The sequence below is a fragment of the Setaria italica genome, chromosome VII (assembly GCF_000263155.2).
Source record: "Setaria italica strain Yugu1 chromosome VII, Setaria_italica_v2.0, whole genome shotgun sequence".
NCBI lineage: Eukaryota > Viridiplantae > Streptophyta > Magnoliopsida > Poales > Poaceae > Setaria > Setaria italica.
This window is the reverse complement of record NC_028456.1, coordinates 28,482,361-28,502,737: the sequence shown is the minus strand read 5'-3', so window position 1 is coordinate 28,502,737 and position 20,377 is coordinate 28,482,361. Positions and strand designations below refer to the sequence as shown.

Below are 20,377 nucleotides of genomic sequence, written 5' to 3'. Positions count from 1 at the left end.
TTACGGCCGCAGATGGGAGGACTACGCAGTAGGATGGTGGAGCCAAGGAGCGGACGCACTGTCGCTCCTCCTGGCTCTCCGGGATCGTCCGCCGGAAGAAGGATCCGGCCACCGCGTCTCCACCGCTGTCCCCGCCGCGGCGCTCGTGGCGCGGGGTCAGCAACCGGGGCCTCTCGCCGGTGCGGTACGCCGACGGCGACGGCGACGGCGAGGAGAGCACCTCCCCCGCCGCGGAGTCGCCGTGGCTGCCCTCGCCGTCGCCGATGCGCAAGACCCCGTGCCGTCGCCGCCTGGGACTGGGGGGCGCCGGCGTAGGGGCCGGCGTCTCGGGGTTCGCGGTGTGCATCAGCCCGCTCGTGCGGCCCGGCCTGGGCAGGCACCCCCGCGGAGGCCACCCGCCGGACGCCGTCTCCACCGAGCTCCGTCCGTCGCCGCTCCACCCGCTCACCTCCAGCGCCTCGCTCCACCACTGCCGCTCCTGGAAGCTCGCCGACGGGGGACGCTTCCGGTGAGCTCATCAATTCTCCTCCTCCCATTTTTCACCCCCAAAATTACACGGCCATTTACATCTCGGGGGTTTACTTTTTCTTTCTTTCTTTTTTATCTTGACGTGAAAGCTCGGAAAAAAAATAGGGGCATTGCTGCCTCGCAAGCTGTTCCACTGACATGTGGGCACCGACATTTCTTCCGAGGGTGCTGCTTGTCAGTTGAACATGTTGCAACGCTGTAAAAAGGAAAAGAAAAGGCTTCCCGTGCTCGACGCTCATGTATGTACAGCTTTATTTCGTTCCGATCCGTGCTCGGATTTTTATTTGCGCTCTGAGATTCTCCGGTCAATAGAATTTAGTGGCGTCTGGTTGGCAGGTATAGAAGCCATGTGGGTGGAATTAAATGCTGGGATTATTAATGCGAGAGGGATCTTAAGTGATGTCTGCTTGCAGTGCAGGCAGCAGCGCTGAGTGCAGTAGTGCGATGCCTGCTGCGCAGCACCACTGCAATTTTCATCTCGTGCTAATAAACGAGTCTTGTTCATCGTAGTTTCCGTTCTAAATTGTTGGAGGTTGTTTTAGCTTTTCTAATTCCATAGATGCGGACTATATATAAGATGCATAGTAAAAAATTATAAACTTATAAATGCTAAAATGATATCCACTATAAACTTATAAATGTACAATTTGGGACGCTGCAAGTAATTCAGAATGTTAGTTAAGGAGGAAGGTAAAGCCTCCGAACGTCCTCTGAGAGAAAAACCAATCCATAATTCCATTCGGTGGTCAGAGTGACGCTCGGACCCTTCCACAGGGAACAAACGCATTTGATGGCTCCCTGTGGACCAAAGCAGGTGGTGCTCCCAACCTCGTCCCTATCGGGCTAGAGGCCAGATCTGAAAGTCCGTCATCATTCCGGTCGTGGCTTCCAGCACAAACTTGCTTCGACTGGACGACGGTTACTGCCAAACTCGCAGCACAATTCTGATCATTTGCTTGATGCCCACTCGTACGATAATTTGTTCCGTTGCATAAAATCGGTGCAACACTCGCTCGTAGACTCGCAGTACTTCAAGTGCTTCCGCCATGGCATAAAATCGGTACTCCTTCCGCAATTAACTCGCATAAAACCAGTGCTCTACAAGGTCAACTCGCTCCATCCTACTACTCTCAGTCTCTCACCGATGCTGTAGCACTAGCAGTCTAGCACCGGTGCGGAAACAAAGTCAACGACGAATCTAGGAGGACTGGGTAGGGCAGTTCTTCTATTCTCAGGCCACAGCCGCAATGAATGAATGAGCCATTGAACTCTTGAAAGCTTGGCAATAATGGGCGTCGTCTGCTGATGCTGAGCTAGAGCCCACTTCCGTTGAGCGAGCTCAGCTTCCGGCCGGAATAATGGCCTCCACAGACGACAGGGGGGTGGTTGCGGGCTCGCTCCGCTTCGCCCCGGACCGAAACGTAAAGGCGCGCAATCATAGCAGGTGCTCTCGTCTCGTCCTCGCCGCGGTCGGGAAGGAAGAAAGCGCGACGCCTTTCCGGTTTAAAGCTGGGTGCGGTGGTGCTGGTGGCCCCCTGCAGAACAAAAGGCTACGATCCGGTGAATCGCGATGAGCTGTGCGACGTGAGTGACGAGCATATGGGCAGCAACACCAACCGGGCAACATCGGGCTGCAAGAAACGTCGTGTGCTATGCGTATCCTAGTGAGTTTTGAGGTTCGATTAGCAGCAAAAAGGTGGTGAACTGAAACGAAAAGGTGGACCAAGAGGTTAGCATTATTTACATACGGAAAATAGAGCCCTTTAAAGAAAAGAAAAGGAAAAGAAAAAAGAAATTGTGGCGCCTTGCTGGGCTTGCTGTTTGTATAGGGCCATGTTTAGTTACTCCCAACTCCCAACTTTGACACTATGCAAAAAGAAGATTCCCCATCACATCAAACTTGCGGTACATGCATGGAGTACTAAATGTAGATGAAATTAAAAACTAATTGCACAGTTTTGTTGTACTTTGCGAGACGAATCTTTTGAGCCTAATTAGTCAATATTTGGACAATAATTCACAAATACAAACGAAACGCTACAGTGTGCTACAGTGCTGTAACAGTAATTTGGCACCTCCCAAATTCCCCAACTAAACAAGGCCTAGACTCCACAGTCTGCATGTGCAGATGCAAGTAATTGTCTTGGTCAGCTATTATTGGCATGGGGGGGGCATGAACACTCGAAATTCCATGGGTTCATCGGGCCGACAAAATGCCGACCACCGCATAATTGGATTCATGGCGAAATCGATTGCAAACTCGGAACTCCAGGCGCCAGCTCTCGCTTGATGTAAGCCTGCCAGGGAATTTGAGACGCTCCGATGCTATTAGAGCAAATCCTCTCGTCCAAACTCAGGTAATCCTTCATCAGGCTGCAAATAGAAGAAGATGAATGTAATCGTCAGCACGAGTGTTGGCATCCAGCATTGCACGCCCGTGTCATATACGATGAATGAAGCACGGCGTGTACGGGATGTGTAGTTGATGGTAAGGGCGAGAGTGCACGCCACCAAGCCGTTGCTTCTGCGCGTCCGCCTCGCCTGTCGTTTCTGTGGGGTTAAGATTGGGATGCTTGCCGGATGCAGGAATAGCCAAAGAAAACGAATTTGGCGCTTATAAAGAAAAAGGAAATTGGAAAAGAGGGCCTGGCCCAGTGCTGATGCAAGTCCAAAGAAGTATTGGGCCGTCAAAGCGTAGAGTTGGGCCCATCTTCAGTCGCACCTGGAGTGACAGACAAGTGAGCATACGGCATCCTCTGCCAAAACAAACACGTGTTCTTTGCCAATAACACCAGGCCTGCATCAGGATTAGGAATAAAGTTGTCATCTTGATGATGTGGAAATAAAAGCGCAACTGTTTCTCTGTTTCAGCGAGGAAACACAATGTGGCTAACTTTGTCGTAGTGTGCCACTTCTCCTAGATGCTTTGTAGGTGAACAATTCACTGAAAAATTGCCATCAGATGTAAGGAGCACTGGGTCTGACTGTGTACCATAAGATGCTGGTACTGGTAGCATACTCTGAAAATTCTGAAACAATTGCCTGGGTTCCAGTTGGGTGCTGTTTCGGATTTTTACAGTCCAAAAATATTCTGTTTTCCCAATCACTCTAACCGGCTAACCGCCACAGGACATGTCTATCAGTCTATCTCTGTCATGTGTTAGCAGAAGTGTCTCAGCGATGAAGACTCAGTGCATCCATCATTTTGATCGGTTTTCTTACCCAGGGATTATCATGGGTAGGTACATACATTGTAACTCCCTAGCAGTCTCTAGCAGACGCTCTGTTCTGAAAAAGCCCGGTTCTTCCTATCATCCTATGAAAATGGGATGCGCGCTGTTTTTTTATGCCTCCTTTATGCCATGCTCAGTGCTGGTGCTACCGTGATCTAGAACATGCCGTTTCGCTGATGGCACCGCTGACTATCGAGCACAGCGCGCCGCCGGGATCGGTCGGCGGCATGGGCCTCGACTACGGCCAGTGTCAATTATCGCTGCCCGCCCCGGCGACGTCTGCTCGCCCGCCCCGCGCCCGTCCGCCGAACGCCCGAACCTGAGGCCCCACCGCTAGCGAGACAGGGTTATCTCCCAAGGCGGTGACGACCGGCCCGGCGGTCCCGATCAGGTGCACGCGCGCGGTGTTTGGAACGCGGCTTTGGTCCCCGTTCCAGCTGCGGCGGCGACGGAGAAGGGAGGCATTCCCAGGATGGGTAACGCTGGACGGCGTATGCCGCGCTCAATTGCATGGCAGTGCGGTCGCCTGTGATGCCGAGCGCGACGGCGGCGGCGGCGAACTGGGTGGCCGCGCGGGCGCGCCCCTGTCATGGACGGTGTTTCATTTCCCGTCCCCCCCGGACGGTATTTCATTTACCGTCCGGGGTCGAGGTATCTGGAGCCGTTAGATCTCCACTGTACGGTCACGATTCGGCGAGATGGCTGCAAGCACGATCGTGTTCTGGTCCATGCGGAGGCCAGATTTTTCCGCGGGCCGTTGAGGCCTCTCTCCTCCACGGGCCACACCAGGCCACAAATATGCCCATGCCGGTAAGGCAATCCCAGGGGGCCCAGGCAGGCACTCGGCACTCCGTTGCGATCCAAAATTTCTCCATTCTGAAAAAATGGATGCAGGATCATCAAAGGTGTAAGCCAAATGATTTGGGACAAAGAAAATTAACATCCATCAAGCTTCATTCATCTTCCAGTAAAGCTCTGTGCTGTTTGGAATGCAGATAGCTAGCTCGTACGTACAATAATTCAATAAACCCTTTTTGATCCAGTACTATGTCTATTTGATCCATACTACGGTTCATCCTGTTCAGCCACGGCTGAGGCTCAACTCAAGCGGGCAGAACCGCGTCGCTCCCCGCGCGCGCGGCGCCGGCGCCGGCGCAGACGCGGCACTCGGCCCTCCCGGCGCGGCGGCCGTCGGCGTAGTGCTGGTACACGTACGAGAGGAACCCCCAGACGGCCATGAGCATGGCCACGACCTTGATCCCCGTCATCCTGTCCCCGAACAGCGCCACCGCGAACACCGGCACCAGCGGCAGCGACAGCGTGGCCGTCACGTTGGCGAACAGCGACGACACCCTCGCGACCAGCCGGACCATGCCCACGGCCGCCGCCTGCCACGACACCGCCGTTCCCACCAGCGTCAGCACGTACCGCGCCCTCCCGTCCCTGAACGCCGCCATCTCCGCCGGGATCGTCCGCCAGTCCCCCGACGCCATCAGCCCGGCCACCGATACCGCCGCCGCCACCAGGTTCGTGTACATCTGCAGCGACAGCACCCACCGCAGCGTCCGCGCCCGGATCACCTTCTCGAAGGTGGCCTCGAAGAGGGACATGATGAGCGCGAAGAGCGCCGACGCCGCCAGCACGAGGACGAACCCGACGGGGTACTTGCCGCGGGGCACGCCGGAGGAGGTCCCGTCGGAGGCGGAGCCCACGCCGAGGAGCGCGGCGGAGAAGGTGAGCAACACCACGGAATTGGCGATCAGCGCCGTGAAGCGCTGCGCGTTGATGAGGCGGGAGGTGACGGCGTTGAAGGCGAGCTGCGTCGCGGCGACGAGCGAGAAGGTGGACACGGGGAGGTACTGGAGCGCGTACGAGTACATGAGGTTGTCGAAGCCGATGAGGACGCCGATGCCCACGTAGATAGGCAGCATCTTGGACGCCGCCGGCTGGCGCTCCTCCGCCGGGGGCGCGGGGGTCATGAGGAGCGGGACGAGCAGGAGCGGCGAGCCGCCGGACTGCGTGAGCGTGGCCATCCACTTGCTGTTGCCGCCGGAGTTGTAGTACAGGCGGCCGAGAAGGGTGGCCACGGTCGTCCCGCAGAGGACCATGAGCATGTCCACCGCCACCGTCATCCACCATCGCAAGCCGCCTCTCGTCGTCGGCCGGCGCGTGGCGGCCTTGGGTCCCTCGCGGCCGGCGTCATGGACGGATTCCTCGTCTGGAGTGCCTTATTAGCACAATGATGAAAGATTGCCGTTGGTTAGTTTAAAATGGGAAATTTCGCATAGGTAAAGTTCACTCCTTTTTTTTTCTGAACACAAACAAGAAAAATGGCTGTTAGGCACGCATGCAAAGCTGCTTTTGCGAGATTTTTTTGTTTGTTTCTATCAATCAGGATGGCACCACGAGCTTTCACCAATCAACTACCCAATTCAATGGTGGTAAGGTAGGTGGCCCATGCAGGAAGTGGCGCAGCCTATCTGTTTTGATCTTACTGTTTTTTAATGATTGCTTTTCGTTCAGTTGAATAGGTACTCTTATTGAGGAAATCTTTTTTTAAGAAACATGTTTTTAAAAAGATTGAGATCTTAATGGGAGATGATCTCGATGTTAGAACGTTGTTTCCTACGATCTTGCTAGCTCTCTCAGGACGGCAAGGCGAGCTGCCAGCACAAGAACAATCAAAGCTCCGGCGAGACCCTACCCCGTCGCGGCTGGGCGGCGGCACGTGGGGGCGTGGGCTGTGCAGGTGGAGGTCCTGCTGCTGCTCTAGGTTGAAGATGAACAGGAGCCATCGGATGGCCATCCAATGGTGGAAAAATTCGAGTGTTCAGGGAGCTGTAAATGCACGAGTGTGCTATAGACATCCAAAAAAATTGTTGTTCGAAAAAAAGGTGGAAAGAAACCAAATGGAACACAAACAATCAACTTGAAACGAGAACGCAAAAATCAACTTGAAGTACATCTGATTTGGACTCACGGAAAACAGCACAACGAAAACAACAAGAAACGTGAACGCAAATCAACTTGGACTACCTCTGATTTGGAGCTGAATTTCTTGAGCATGCGCCATGCTGCCGGGTGCCAAGGTCCCGACTGAAATCCAACACCAGGTTGAGAGAGAGGCTGCTTCTCTTCTCTTCTGCCTCAGCTGTCTCCGGTTGTTTTTCTAACACTTCTTGCTAATGAACAATGGAGTCCAGAGCACCTTGGGCTTGGGCATCATATATATCGATCCCAACATTTATAATAACTGGAAAGGGACATCTATTTCCAGTACGGTTGGGTGACTTTTTCCCCTCGGTGTGGGACCGGGACCCACCCTCGCGAAGTACACAGATCTGGACTGCAGGTTTGATTACCATTTTCCATCAAATCGTCACGTACCGGGTACACAATTTCTGTCTGTTATGATTGAGGTGCGCGGCAAGGCACGTAGAAGATTTCCGGTCCACAAGGGATGGTTCACGGCGGGAAAACTGATCCATCCTTTAATTGGTTTTTAATCTGTTGGTCTAATGGATAGCTTTCCAGGAGTCCCCCGTGACCTCTTTTAGTACCGGTTGGGGGTTCCAATGGGTACTAAAGGTCACCCATTAGTACCGGGTGGAGCCTCCACCCAATACTAATGTGCTCACTTGGTATTAATGAGTGACCTTAAGTACCGGTTGGAGTCTCCAACCGGTACTAAAGGTCCTACCCGCTCTTGTCCCCCTTTTCTCTCTCAACCTTATCTTCTCTTCTCTCACACTTCTCTCTCGCCGCCGCCCCCTCCCCCTCCCTCCCGCCACCTCCCCCTTCGGCCCCCTCCCCTTCCCCCTCTGCTCGCCCCTCACTAGTAGTGAGGAGCAGTAGCGGGGCGAGGTGCAGGGCAGTGCTTGGGCGCGCGAGGGAGCGGCGGCTAGCCGGAGGCAGCGGGGCACAAGCAGGGTGCGGCGGCGGGCTGGATGTGGCGGCGGCTGCGAGACGGGGCAGCCGGGCGCGACTGGCGGGGCGGCAGTGGCGGCGGGGCGGGGTAGGGATGCGGAGCCGAGCGCCCAGCTGGATTTCATTTTTTTTATTTTTTAATACCCCTTTAGTACCGATTATTTGACCCAGTAGTAAAGGCCCCCCTTTAGTACCGAAGTAGCAATACCGGTTACCGGTATTAAAGGGGGTTAGGAACCAGTACTGAAGGGGCTTTCCCTAGCAATTGTTGTACAGCTCATCCTGTATCTTCTTTGTCGTTCCTCCTCGAGAATGTGCGACTCACTCCCCTGTCCCACTCTCATCAACCTTCTCTGTCTTGGCGGCGGCTCGCACCACCATCATCACTCTCTCGTGTGTAATCTAGCTTTGCAAGACTGTTTCATGTGCCATCTAAAACATCCAATGCATTTATGAGCATTCTATATAAGAACTTTTAATTGTTAAATTTCGAGTCGCACTCAAGTTTGACTCAAAATAGTTGCACATGCAGCACTGCTTATTTGATTAATAAGTGAACCACCACCCAAATGATTTCAACCATCTGATCATCTTGTCATAATGTGGTGTACAAATAGGTTGTACGTATAGCAGCAACACCTCCCCCCCATTCCACATATATAAGAAGAGTAGTAAGGAAGTACCTTGGTGGATACACTTTAGTTGCCTTATATGTTGTTTTAACATGATGCAATGCAGAATTTTAGATATATGAAAGGAAAAGATAGAGGAAGATATCATGATTTCTCGGAGCACTTGTTCCATAAGCTAAAAATTAAGACTGATCATCACTCATGAAGTCATGAGTGCATTTTGAGCTTTTCTGTTTCGGTGCTTTTAATCTTTAGGTTTTGACTTTTGAGTTGCACTCGAGTTTCACTCAAATGGTTGTATGTGTAGAGTGTTTATTTGATTAATAATGAACCACCACAGTACCCGAGTGGTTTAAACCATTTTTTCACCTTGTGATAATTTAGTTGTACATACAATAGCAACAATCCCCCATCCCAAGAGTAGCGAGCAAGTGTATTGGTATGCATCAATCACCTTATAAATTGTTTTGTACAATTATAAGGTAGGGTTTGGAGAATAGAGGAACATGAAGATGCTATACGACTTGCATTTATTTATTCTAGAACTAAATAATAGTTCCTCCGTCCCAAATTACTACTCGTTTTGGTTTTTCTAGGTACATAGTTTTTTATATGCACCTAGATATATACTATGTCTAAATACATAGCAAGGTGCATGTACATAGAAAAACTAAAACGAATAGTATTTGGGGATGGAGGGAGTAATTTATTACAGTGGTTGTTTGCTAAATATAATGATAATCCATTATAAGGGTTATCTATTTTGAAATAGTCATTGAAAATATTGTGTTATTTCATTTCACTAAAAATTGTTTTATTCTTGTGTCATGGAGGAGACTTTGTTCTCATATCTGGTGAACACCGTCGCCATTCAAATTTTCTCATGTGTATGGGATAACGTAGTGCTTCACATCTCTATATCTCAATGGTACATTAAGAATAGAATGGAAGTTAACTTTAGAATATCAACCTATCGTCGCATCAGTAGGTGGTGCACGTGCACAAGGACCAAATTACATGGTTGGAATGTCTTCCTCGAATAAAACCCTAAATGAAAGAATCAGATAAGACTGTACTCCCCCCATCTACCAATGTAAGTCCTATTTTGACTACGGAAAAGTCAAACTATCTTAGATTTCACCATCAATTAACCAAATTACATGCATGTCTAGTGCCTAAAAGTTGCACGGATAGATTTATACTCTAGTACTTTTAAGGTGGTCTTGTTTTTGTAGCTAGTGATAATATATTTTTTAAGAAATTAATGGTCAAAATGCACCTTGAAAGACTTATCCTCTATCAAATTTGTGGAGTAGTACACTTCAGTCTCGATCCATGTGGAGATAGGCATGCAGCTCAATTATCGGTCTGAGTCTACCAGAAATTGACGTGCACATGCCAACTTGCATCACATTGATGATCAGGGCAAAGACTTTCGCAAGCCGACTGATACAGCCGTTCGATCTGACAATATAGCACTATCGATCAGACATGAAAGACAGAAAGAGTGGTGGTTTGGCGAGCTAAGCATTTCCTGCTGACAGGCAGAGGCGGAGTGATTTTTCGGATTTTCTGTCCTGATATCAGTTTCAATCTGAGAAAGAAGCAGGCACGTGTGAAAGCAGCAAGCTTGACTAGTATAAATCCCTTTCAAATTTGTAGCTGAGTTCGTCGATTTTTTTTTTTTTGGTAGCTGTTGGCAGGCACGGTGAGAATCCAGGAAAGATCCAAGAGCAAGGTGAGGTCCTTGCATGTCAGTGTCTTCCTATAAAGACCGGTGATTGTTGACAGGCTCCGTTGCCGACTGCATTGCGCCGTCTATCATCCGGGTATCTCTGTCCACTCCTCTGAGTCTGAGCAATGGCGGCGGCGGAGCGGAGTTGACGACCAGGGCTTTTGCTGATACAGTGGGTTGATTAGACACAGTCACACAGAGATTTCGATAACCATTTTCTCTACGATTCCCATGATTGCACCAGCCATCAGTTTTTACTGAATACGACAAGGGCAAGTAAGCATAGCATGGGGTTCCTTTTTTGCTTTGAAAAGTATTCAGGATGCGTCATCTCCACAATTGGAGGATCCAATGAAATCTACTTGCATCGGTCCAGCTTTGAACTAGTGAAGTGAACTTCTGTCGACACAAAGAACTGAACTTTCAGCATTTCCCAGTGGCTACCTGCTTCTTGGCTTTGGCACGGTCGTCGAGGTAGTGCTGGTACACGTAGGACAGGAGCCCCCACACGCCTATGAGCATGGCCAGCAGCTTCACCCCTTCCATCCGGTCGCCGAGGAAGATCACGGCCATGACGGGCGCCAGCGGCGTGCCCGCCGTGCTGATCACGTTGGTGAAGAGCGACGACACCGTCGCGACCAGCCCCATGAGCCCCATCGTGCAGAGCTGCCACGAGACGGCCGTCCACGCCAGCGTCATCGCGTACGCCACCTCGCCCTTCTCGTACGCCGCCATCTCCCCGGCAATGCCGCGCCACTCCCCGGAGGCGAACAGCCCGGCCACGGACACGCACGCCGCCGCGGTGTTGCTCCAGAACTGCATCTCCAGCACGGCGGGGAGCGCGTCGCTCTTGAGCACCTCCTCGAAGGTCAGCTGCATCAGGGACAGGATCAGGGAGAAGAGCGCCGACGCCGACAGCGTCAGCGCGAACCCCGCCGGGAACTTGCCCTTCGGGATGGCGCTGCCGCTCCCGTCGGAGCCGTGGCTCACGCCGACCAGCGCCGCCGAGAAGGTGAGCAGCACGACGGAGTTGAGGATGAGAGCCCGGAACTTCTCCTTGTTCAGGAAGTAGGAGAAGACGGCGTTGAACGAGACCTGGCTCGCGGAGATGATCGAGTAGGTGGACACGGGCAGGTACAGGAGGCCGTACGAGTACATCAGGTTGTCGCCGGCGAGGAGGACGCCCAGGCCGGCGTAGATGGCGGCGAGCTTGACCAGCGACGGCCGGGAAGCCGCCGCCACGGAGGGCTTCCTGGATCGTAAGTAGATTAACAGCGGGATGGCGAGCGGCGTGCCGCAGGACTGCACAACCGTCTGCATCCACAGGCTCTTGCCGCCCTGGTCGTAGTAGATCCTGCCGAGGAGCGTGGCCACGCTCTGCCCGGCGAGGACGAACACGATGTTGACAAGAACCACGGCCCACCACGCGAGCCGTTTGGATAGCGCCGGCCGCGGCGCCGCGGTCGCAGGACATGCGCCACCGTTCCCAGCTCTCTGTCCCTGATCGTCTTCAGCTTCTTGGCCTCGGATACCTGCATGTCCGGCTCATCAATTCAGCTGTTGCTTTGCTCAATTAACCGCAGCATCTAGTACATAGAGAGAGAGAGAGAAGGGACCTGCGATCTGCAGCTGAATTTCACCAGCTTCACCCATCTTGAAGCCCTAAGAATGGCATGCAGCAAAGAGATTGCAATCAAAGATTTGTATGCTACAAGTTTGAAGCTCCGAATATGACAAAGCAACTACACATACAGCGACTGTCTTTAGGTGTCCTGCCTACAGGCTACAGCAGTTGAGGAGCTGATCTTGCGAACCCTGCGCGTGCTCCTCCGATCCCGTATGCTACAACTGAACAAGTGATCTGTCAAGAGATAGAACAGACAGCACGTTGCGCAGGAGTCTGGATTTGATTATTTGCTGTCAACATTCGCCTGACTCATTCATGTGCTACGACTGGCAGATATTTTATTTCCTACTGTGGTTCAGTGTCCCCTTCATTCTCACAGAAAATTTCAACGATGTCTGCAAGTTATTCCAAAGGAGGATGACGTTGATCGCGTGGGAATATCCAAACGGAAGCAAACTTATGATTATCTCCTGTGGCGAAGAATACAAGCTTTCCAATTATTGAGCAGCGCTAGGATTCCGCGGTGGCAGTACGTGTCCGATCTGCTGTACGAATTGTTGTACAAAAAGACAGATGCTACGAAAGAAAGGGGCGACTGAAATCGTTGTTCCCTTCGGTCCAAGGACGCCAGCCGTTGATTCCCGATGCTCAGCTCGTCCTGACGTCTCCTTCCTCCGGTTTCTCCTCTTCACACGATGGCTGCCCCCGCCGTAGAGCTTTGGATAGTAGTGGATTGAGTGGAATGGGAGGGATTGGAGAGAAACTTAGTTCATTTTAGATTCAATCCCCTCCCTTCCACTCCAACATTCTTCTATCCAAACAAGCCCGTACTAGTTACTGGTCTCCTCCAATTTCATCGGTGTCCTTGCTGCTGAATTGGAGCTCATGGCCGTCCGCCGTAGTAACACCCTATCCTGATATGGCGCAACGCAAGTCCTTTACCTCACTGTTGGTCCTTTAGTCGCCAGAAAGCTATGACAAGAATCATATAAATTATTCCCTCAGGTGTGCTTAAAAAAACTATTTCCTTAGTCGAACAACAAATTCAATTCTAAATTTGTTCCAAATCAAATTATTTTAGTCTGATCAAGTTTATTATCAAGAATAGTATCAGTATTTATGATACTAGATGCGGAGCATATCTGTTTCGTGGTGGGACTAATTGAGCATAGGTAAATCGAGAATCAATGTCACAACTCACAACCATGCGGACGCACCACCTCATATTCTTATCTAAGAAGACGCATTGTTCTGAGATTCATGCCTACGGGAAGGATACAAATACCCAACATCATATGCACTATATTTAAAGGAAAAACACATCTTGAGATGGAATGGGTGGTTTGTGATACTAGAGTGTGGTATGGTGTGTAGTTGTGTTGTTGATTTTCTTAGCTCCGAATTGGTACATATGACACATGTAGTAGTGCGCAGTTGAAAAACATGTTAGCTAACCTGGTAATTATTTACAAGGTTCCTATATCTATTTTCTACAAAGGCTGAAATTTATTCTAATATAAGTACTACTGCCGTTCATAAATACTTGATGGTTTGACCTATATGTATTCATGTAGTCAAACTTTTGAAACTTTGATTGCCAATGCCTTTCAAAACATTCAGTTTACAAAAATAAATTCATGTACGCAGATTTGTCTTGAAAAATATTTTCATAATCACTTATGTTTGTTAGACATTATAATTATATTTGAAAAAGAAAAATATGGTTTAAAGTTGCACATCAAAGATAATAAATTCTGCAACGTTAAAGAATATTTGATGAGAGGTATACCAAATCGCATGTATTTGATCCAATGCTTTGATAATCACGATTAAGACATTCAACTTGAGCAAAATTTACAAGGGGACAACAGATAAAAAGAATGCTCCAATAAAGACCAACAACAATAAAATTATTCACCAGCAAACCTATCATGATTTATTCCACCACACACATCCTTACATAGATGCAAAACAAACCAAGACCAATGATTTCTAAGAAAAACCTTAGCTACAATATAAATGCTAAAAAAAAGAGCTATAGTTCCCTCCTAGTGAAATGTATTTAAATTAACATAAATAATGAACACCTATTATCTCATAGCCAACAAACTAAATAGCATAGAACTTTCTACCGCAAGATAATTGTGGACCCTAGGAATCCCCCTCCCTATCCGCTTCTAGCTTACTTAACATCAAGATATTGTTGATAGACATATGAAGCAAAACCCCATATTGAAATTAGCATGGCTATGATCTTGACTCCATTCATCTTGTCATGAAAGACCATCACACCAAAAAGAGGAACAATAGGCAGAGCGAAGGTGCCGATCACATTTGAGAACAACGATGATACCTCAAATATCAAGCCCACCATTCCGATAGAAGCAACCTGCCAAGATACTGCTGTCCACACTAGTGTCATCAGGTAAGAGAACTGTCCTGATTGGAATCTGTCCATCTCCCCTTTCAAATCCTTCCATTCACCACTTGCAAATAGTCCAACAAGAGCAGCAAAAGTTGCCACGAGTGCAGTATATATCTGCATGTTCAAAACTGCCGAGAAGGTTTGCTTCTTGATCACATTCTCGAATGTAAGTTGCATCAGAGAAAGGATAAGTGAGTAGGTGCCTGACGCTCCTAGTGTCAATAGGAAACCCAGAAGATACTTCCCTCTTGAGACACCGGCTGGTCCATAAGATTCGTGATTGACTCCAAGGAGTAAAGCAGACAAGGTAAGCAAGACCACAGAGTTCATGATTAAACCGGTGAGTTTCTGAGAGTTCAAGACGTATGAGAAGATGACATTGAAGGCAAGCTGACTAGCACAGATGAGTGAAAAAGTTGAGACTGAAAGATACATCAGCCCATGGGAGTACATCATGTCGTCGGCGGTCATGATGAGCCCCAAGACAACATATATCATAGTAATTTTGCCGATCGGAGTTTCGCCGGAAGACGACTTTGAAGGGAAAAAGAACAATCCGAAGAACAATATAGGAAAGCCAGCAGTCTGCACAAATGCTGATAACCACTTGCTGTTGCCACCTTGGCTGTAGTAGTATCTCCCCAATAATGTTGCTGATGTCTGACCAACAATGAGGAAGAAAGCATCTGCTGCCACCACAAACCACCATTTCCAATTCTTGGCTTCCGGGCTTCCTGCTGGTGCTTCCTGAGCTGCTGGAGCTTCGCTTTTCGATGCTTCTGCGGTTTACAGTGGGAACCATTAAAGTCAACGGTGTAACAGAAGAAGTGGACAAGCAAATTGTTCTCTTTCATAGTTTTGCATTTAAAATAGAGTAACAGCTTCCCTTCTATTTCAGCAAAGCACTAACACTAGGGGGTGTTTGGATATTCACACTAGGGGTGTTTGGATACGAGGTGCTAAACTTTAGTAGGGTCATATCGAATATTCGGATGCTAATTAGGAGAACTAAATATGAGCTAATTACAAAACTAATTGCACAGATGGAGAGACGAATCTATTAAGGCTAATTAATTCATCATTAGCAAATGGTTACTCTAGCACCACATTGTCAAATCACTATTGTCAAACAGGTGCTAAAGTTTAGTAGGGGTATCACCCTTAATTAGTAGTGCCTGAATAAGATAGAAAGGTAACGTTGCTCGCTGGAGTTTCCCAAACTTTCCGAATTGAAATTCCTCACACTCCTGCAGCTAAAATGCTACTGGCACACAGCCCTGGTATGGTTTTGGAGGGGGATGGTACCCAATATACTGGTTGATCCACACTTGTAAGTTGTAACACTGTAAACACATTAATAACATGCAAGGGAATAGGAAATATCTAGACTATCTGCATTTTTCTGTAAAAAAAATCAGAAAACTTATATTCGTACTGATGATCATAGTGATTGGCAAAGAAAAAAACAGAGAGAAGAGAATGGTTTTGTAGTTGCAATCTACATCTAATTCACCACATCACTGAATCACAATATTTGTGAAAAGCTTTAGAAAATTCTAAAAATCAAAGTAACCGTAGAAAGCTAAAATATGCCTGAAATGCAAACCACACAGAGTATTCGCCCAACTTCTCCAAGAAAAATGTTTTGTACAGGAGAAATAATGCGCAAGAAAAATGATATCAACTGGCCGACAAAGAGCATAAATAAAAATGTGACGACCATCAAACAGCAGCCAACTGACCTGGGATTTGTATCTGAACCTCTGCGGTGTTCGTGTTGGTGCCTCCGCTGTTGCCACCGTTGTTGTCGGCCATTATTTTATTCGAGGCACTCTAAAAAACCTCCAGTGAGATCGTGGAGAACACAAGAGGAGGGAGACGACGAGACGAGAGGGCAGTGCCCAGGCAGGCAGAAGAATCGCGATGCCACGCGCTTCGCGGTTGGGGAGAAGGGGGTGGCATGCGCCTGTCGTCGGAGAGGGATAGATCGATCCGGATGAACAAGCTTGGTTTTCTAAAAATAGAAACCTTTCTGGGATGCTGACCCGGTGACCCCTGTTCCAAAGAGAAGACAGCCTGGTGGTGTTCACTGGCCAGTGGGAGAAGGAACGAAGAAGAAGCAGAGCCCCGCCCGTTAGTTCCTCCGATCCCTCGGCGGCGACCGCGCGGATGGCTGCGCTTGACAGTAGGAGCTGACGAGCTCCGCTCGGCTCCGTCCTCTGTGGCGTCTTTGCTCCTCTCGCCGCTTTCCTCTCGTTTCTCGTCTCCTCGTTGCGGGAGCGCGCGGGGCGCACGGTGTCCGGTCCCCTCTAGCTTCGCGGTCGCCCGTGGCATGCACCGGTGGTTTTGCATTTGGATGCCCTCCACGTCCACGGCTTTTCTCTCGCTACTAATCCATCTGTTTCAAATGATTTTTCTAGGTATATATCTAGATATATTTAGATACATACAAACATCCATGCACCTAAAAAAAGTCAAAATGACCTGCTCCTTCCGTTTCAAAATGTAGGTTATTTTAGCTTTTTTACCTACATAGATTTTAGCACCTAAGTGTAAGGTTATGTTTAGATATGTAACAAAATCTATATATTAAAAAAAGTTAAAACGACCTATATTTTGAAACGGATATGAAACCAACGCATATGATTATAAAGGATTATGAAACCCCCCTATCTTCCACCCTGATTCATATCGACGATCAAGACGACGCCTACAGCGCCGCCGTCACACTTAGCGCGACGGACGCCTCCTTGGTGAACTCCGCGTCCTCGGCGGCCAGCGGCGACGGCACGTGTAGCTCCTTGAACCCTTGCTCGCTGGTGCTGGGGGCGTTCAGCACCGCGCTAAGCGCCGTCACCGCGTCCTCCAGGCCGCTGGCCGTGCCAGAGGCGATGCCCTTCGCCGCCACGGCGATCTCGGACACCGCGCTCGAGTACAGCTCGGCACATGAGCTGAGGCACTCCAGCCGCTTCTTGTCCTTCTCGGAGGCCTGTAGCGCGGCGATGTGCTTGGTTGTGCTCTTGGAGGCTACCCCGGTGATCCTCACGGCGATGGCGGCGAGGCCGCCCTTGTCCGCGGCGGCGCTTCCCTTGTCGGCTTGGAAGAACTTGATGCAGTAGTCGTAGCCGAGGTCCGGGTGCTTAGCGGCGAAGGACTTGCACGCGTCTTGTAAGATGGTAGCGTTGGACGTGGAGCAGGCAAGGAGGAAGACGAGAGGATACAGAGCTTGCAATAGCTTCATAGTCTCCGTGGCTCTATTTCCTCCCGATGCAAATTGAAGTTCCAGTGTGTTTGGAATTACTGGATCCTTGACAGAGTATATCTAGTGCGTAATGTAGACGGCTATCGTTTGAACTGATAACTACTCCCTAGCCATAAATGACTTGACGTTATAGATATCGCCTGCCATGTAGATTTCATGAATTTTTAGAACAGTTTAAGCATGGATACAAAAGATGCATGTCCCTCAATCAGCAAGTGAATGCTTCGTATTTAGATAAGTTGTGCAATTAAATCCTTCCTATTTAGGTAACTAATCAACGTCGTAATTTACCGTGGGCAAGTACATTGCTACACATCAGCGGTCTCATAGATCGTCTCATGCAGTGCCACGTAGGATTTTTGATGATGTGGAGGAGAGAGAGCAAGGAGAGAGAAAGAGGTCGTTGCTTCGCGAGACAACCACCTCATGAGCTAAATTATAGGACTACGAGACAACTTAACAACCATTGTACGAGTTATTGTTACCGTGCAACTCATAATATTTTATTTTTCTTATGCACAAATTAAGGAATTATATACGACTACCAAACAACTTATAGGACAACCCATTGGACAGGTTGCCTATTGAATCGTCTCAAGATTACGTGTCAATGCATGAGACCGTCTATTAGACGACACCAATGTACTTGCCCTAATGCCTGCCTATTTTAATGGATTGTTGTGAGTCCTTACATTGGACAGATTTTGAAACCCAAGATTGGTTGTAATTTAGGAGAAAATCTTAGTAAAATTTTATGACGTTAGGGTAGTAAATCTATGCATAGCGATTTTGTTTATGAATGACCACTAAATATTGACAGAGTCAATACTTATTTCAGAATATTCATGGTCTCATGAAAGCACTTTTCAAAACATGTAAAAGAGTAAATAAATGGATTCTAAGTCAATTCTAAATAGAGATGAATATATAAAAGGATCTTTGAAGATCCTAACATCTATTGGTTTATGGAACTATTTCTTGAGACAAATATATAAATATCTATACATGTGTGCACATTAGTGACAAGAGAATAATAAAGATTCCATATCATGTAGTAGATCTTTAGGGAAGAAAGCATGTTACATAATAACTGGACTGGACACATTGAAAGAAGGAAAAAGAATCTGTGTTTTCTCCCGCGGGCTACCTACTAGGCCCAGCACTTTCAGCCCTCAAAAAAGGCAAATCAGCCTGCAAAAAGTCCATAACGAACCGCAGGCCTTAAATCCCGTCAGGATCGAGTCAACTTGGTAACTGGGCCTTTCATCTTGCCATTGTTGCCAAATCACCCACCCACTCAGGCCCGTTTGTTTTAGTGGCGCGCGCGCGAACGTGCGCGCAGCGGCGCAGGTGGGGCACACCGCTCCCGTAAGGCGTCAGCGACCCAGCATCGCGGCGGCGCCCTGCCCGCGCTCGCTCACCGGATGTCCGGATCCATCTTCATGATTCATCAGCACAACACACACACGGGATCCGTGGAACTTGCATTCCGGCCAGCACCTCCAGGCTCAGACTTCAGAGCAGCTCGCAAACTGCACAGGCCACCATTCTGCCGAGACAGGCCGGTTGCTCAACGGCTCCAATACTTCTCCGGGTCAGAGTGCGCTTTCTTTTTTATGTTCCCCAGTTTAATTTCCCTTGCGAACCATGTTGCTTTAGTACATACATAGATCGAAGCCAGGTACTACTAGTGGACTGCTATTACATTGATTTTTTTTAAAATAAAATACTCAACACATGCCGGCGTCCGTGCCTGTACCAACGTCACAGTTTTATTAGTGGCCAGACCAACAAGACCTCGTACTCGTATGCACGCTGCTACTTCTGCCTGCCAGCTGAATGGTATTGGTAAGCTGAACACGACGACGTGAACACATCGGGACGGTAGCATGTGACCGGACTCGCCCGCGGAATCGTTGCACCAAACCTTACGGGCGCAGCGCCGCTGTTTCCGTTTGTTGCCAAACAAAAGCAACGCCCGCGTCGTGGCTTCGAGCCTTTGACCACGGTTGCAGGCTTGCAGCAGCCCTGCAGGGGAACTCGGCGCTCGCCACGGTCCTCGTGGATAGAGTTGGTGACCAAACCACATCAGCCACTGCTGCGGTGCTGCCACCGCCGGCAGGACCCCGGGACGACGCAAGTTGACCGTCATCCACAGTGGAATGCCTTGGCCTTCAGGTCGCCGTTCCGCTGCACGGGGAACGGGTGAATCGAGGGCAATCAGTGTTAGTTCGATCTCATCCGGTCCAACGACTCGATCTCATCCAACTCGGTCCAACGACCGAGTCGGCCCTGATCGGGGGCACCCAACCGAACATGGTTGGCGGACCCCCATCGCACAGCACTATAAAGAGAAAGGTGGGAGCCGAGAACACGCATGCAAAGGTTCACTCGTGCCTACCAAAACAACCTGACAAACCTTCGACCGATCATCCTAGCGATGAAGCGGCGGGAAGCTCCACCACCCACACTCACCGTCAACGCCGCGATCACCACCATGGTGAGCTCTTCCTCCAAGCCTCATGGTCGGTGACCCTACTCTCTCTGTCTCTCTCTCACTCTCTCGGTTAGCCATGAAACATGTTGTTGTTTATCCTAAGATTAAGTTAATTACCCGCTAGATTCACACCTAGAGGTACAAGAAAATTCTATCAATGGTATCAGAACCTAACACTAGCGTGTAGATCTAATCAGGGAAGTTTTACACCGAAGCAATTAGAAAGAGGTGATTTAGAATCAAAGAGGAACAACCCTAACCCAAAGAAGTGAACGACGGCCATTGGACCTTCAACTGACAGCCACCGGTAGCAAAACCTAACCCTAAAATAGAAGGGGAAGAACCAGAGAAACAGAAAGGGGGTTGGGGAAGCTTACCTTCACCGGATCCACTCCGGGAAGAAGACATAGCTACCGTCGCTAGATTGATCGACGGTGGCGCGCTCGCCCTAGGGTGAGCGCGCGCGCCGGCGAGGGGACCGGCAGCGGCACCGCCACTTGAGCGCACCCGC

The 20,377-nt window shown here is 49.4% G+C and overlaps 5 protein-coding genes across 5 annotated transcripts in view; 1 reads left to right on the top strand and 4 right to left on the bottom strand.

Annotated features, from left to right (window-relative positions):
- Nucleotides 1-512, top strand: part of LOC101778608 — a 1,101-nt gene extending 589 nt beyond the window's left edge. Inside the window, exon 2 of the mRNA XM_004978136.2 lies at nucleotides 33-512. Within this exon, the coding sequence (XP_004978193.1) occupies nucleotides 33-512 (480 nt within the window). The remainder of the gene's footprint in view (nucleotides 1-32) is intronic.
- Nucleotides 513-4,686: 4,174 nt separating this feature from the next.
- LOC101781152 (probable purine permease 11) lies at nucleotides 4,687-6,960 on the bottom strand. The gene is made up of 2 exons (XM_004976571.2): nucleotides 6,798-6,960; nucleotides 4,687-5,988 (listed from the first exon to the last, which is right to left on the bottom strand). Exons 1-2 carry the CDS (start codon nucleotides 6,832-6,834, stop codon nucleotides 4,865-4,867), a joined length of 1,161 nt encoding a protein of 386 aa, XP_004976628.1. The 5' UTR covers nucleotides 6,835-6,960; the 3' UTR covers nucleotides 4,687-4,864.
- Nucleotides 6,961-9,704: 2,744 nt separating this feature from the next.
- On the bottom strand, nucleotides 9,705-12,194 carry LOC101780467 (probable purine permease 11). The gene is made up of 3 exons (XM_004976569.3): nucleotides 11,808-12,194; nucleotides 11,672-11,717; nucleotides 9,705-11,587 (listed from the first exon to the last, which is right to left on the bottom strand). Exons 2-3 carry the CDS (start codon nucleotides 11,706-11,708, stop codon nucleotides 10,479-10,481), a joined length of 1,146 nt encoding a protein of 381 aa, XP_004976626.1. The 5' UTR covers nucleotides 11,709-11,717; nucleotides 11,808-12,194; the 3' UTR covers nucleotides 9,705-10,478.
- A 721-nt stretch (nucleotides 12,195-12,915) lies between these two features.
- LOC101780064 (probable purine permease 11) lies at nucleotides 12,916-15,922 on the bottom strand. Its single transcript, XM_022828546.1, has 3 exons — nucleotides 15,850-15,922; nucleotides 13,873-14,886; nucleotides 12,916-13,085 (listed from the first exon to the last, which is right to left on the bottom strand). The coding sequence occupies exons 1-3, from the start codon at nucleotides 15,920-15,922 to the stop codon at nucleotides 12,916-12,918; spliced, it is 1,257 nt and encodes a 418-aa protein (XP_022684281.1).
- An 895-nt stretch (nucleotides 15,923-16,817) lies between these two features.
- LOC101778206 (pectinesterase inhibitor 12) lies at nucleotides 16,818-17,348 on the bottom strand. Its single transcript, XM_004978135.1, has one exon. The coding sequence runs from the start codon at nucleotides 17,346-17,348 to the stop codon at nucleotides 16,818-16,820; it is 531 nt and encodes a 176-aa protein (XP_004978192.1).
- Nucleotides 17,349-20,377: the final 3,029 nt, after the last annotated feature.

Coding starts and splice junctions, on each gene's coding strand:
- LOC101781152 (XM_004976571.2), bottom strand. CDS start 6,834: ATGGCGCATGCTCAAGAAATTCAGCTCCAAATCAGAG. Junction 5,989..6,797: donor AATTCAGCTCCAAATCAGAG/GTAGTCCAAGTT, acceptor TGTGCTAATAAG/GCACTCCAGACGAGGAATCC.
- LOC101780064 (XM_022828546.1), bottom strand. CDS start 15,922: ATGGCCGACAACAACGGTGGCAACAGCGGAGGCACCAACACGAACACC. Junction 14,887..15,849: donor GGTTCAGATACAAATCCCAG/GTCAGTTGGCTG, acceptor TGTAAACCGCAG/AAGCATCGAAAAGCGAAGCT. Junction 13,086..13,872: donor CTATCAACAATATCTTGATG/TTAAGTAAGCTA, acceptor TCATATGTACCA/ATTCGGAGCTAAGAAAATCA.
- LOC101780467 (XM_004976569.3), bottom strand. CDS start 11,708: ATGGGTGAAGCTGGTGAAATTCAGCTGCAGATCGCAG. Junction 11,588..11,671: donor AATTCAGCTGCAGATCGCAG/GTCCCTTCTCTC, acceptor CCGGACATGCAG/GTATCCGAGGCCAAGAAGCT.
- LOC101778206 (XM_004978135.1), bottom strand. CDS start 17,348: ATGAAGCTATTGCAAGCTCTGTATCCTCTCGTCTTCCTCCTTGCCTGC.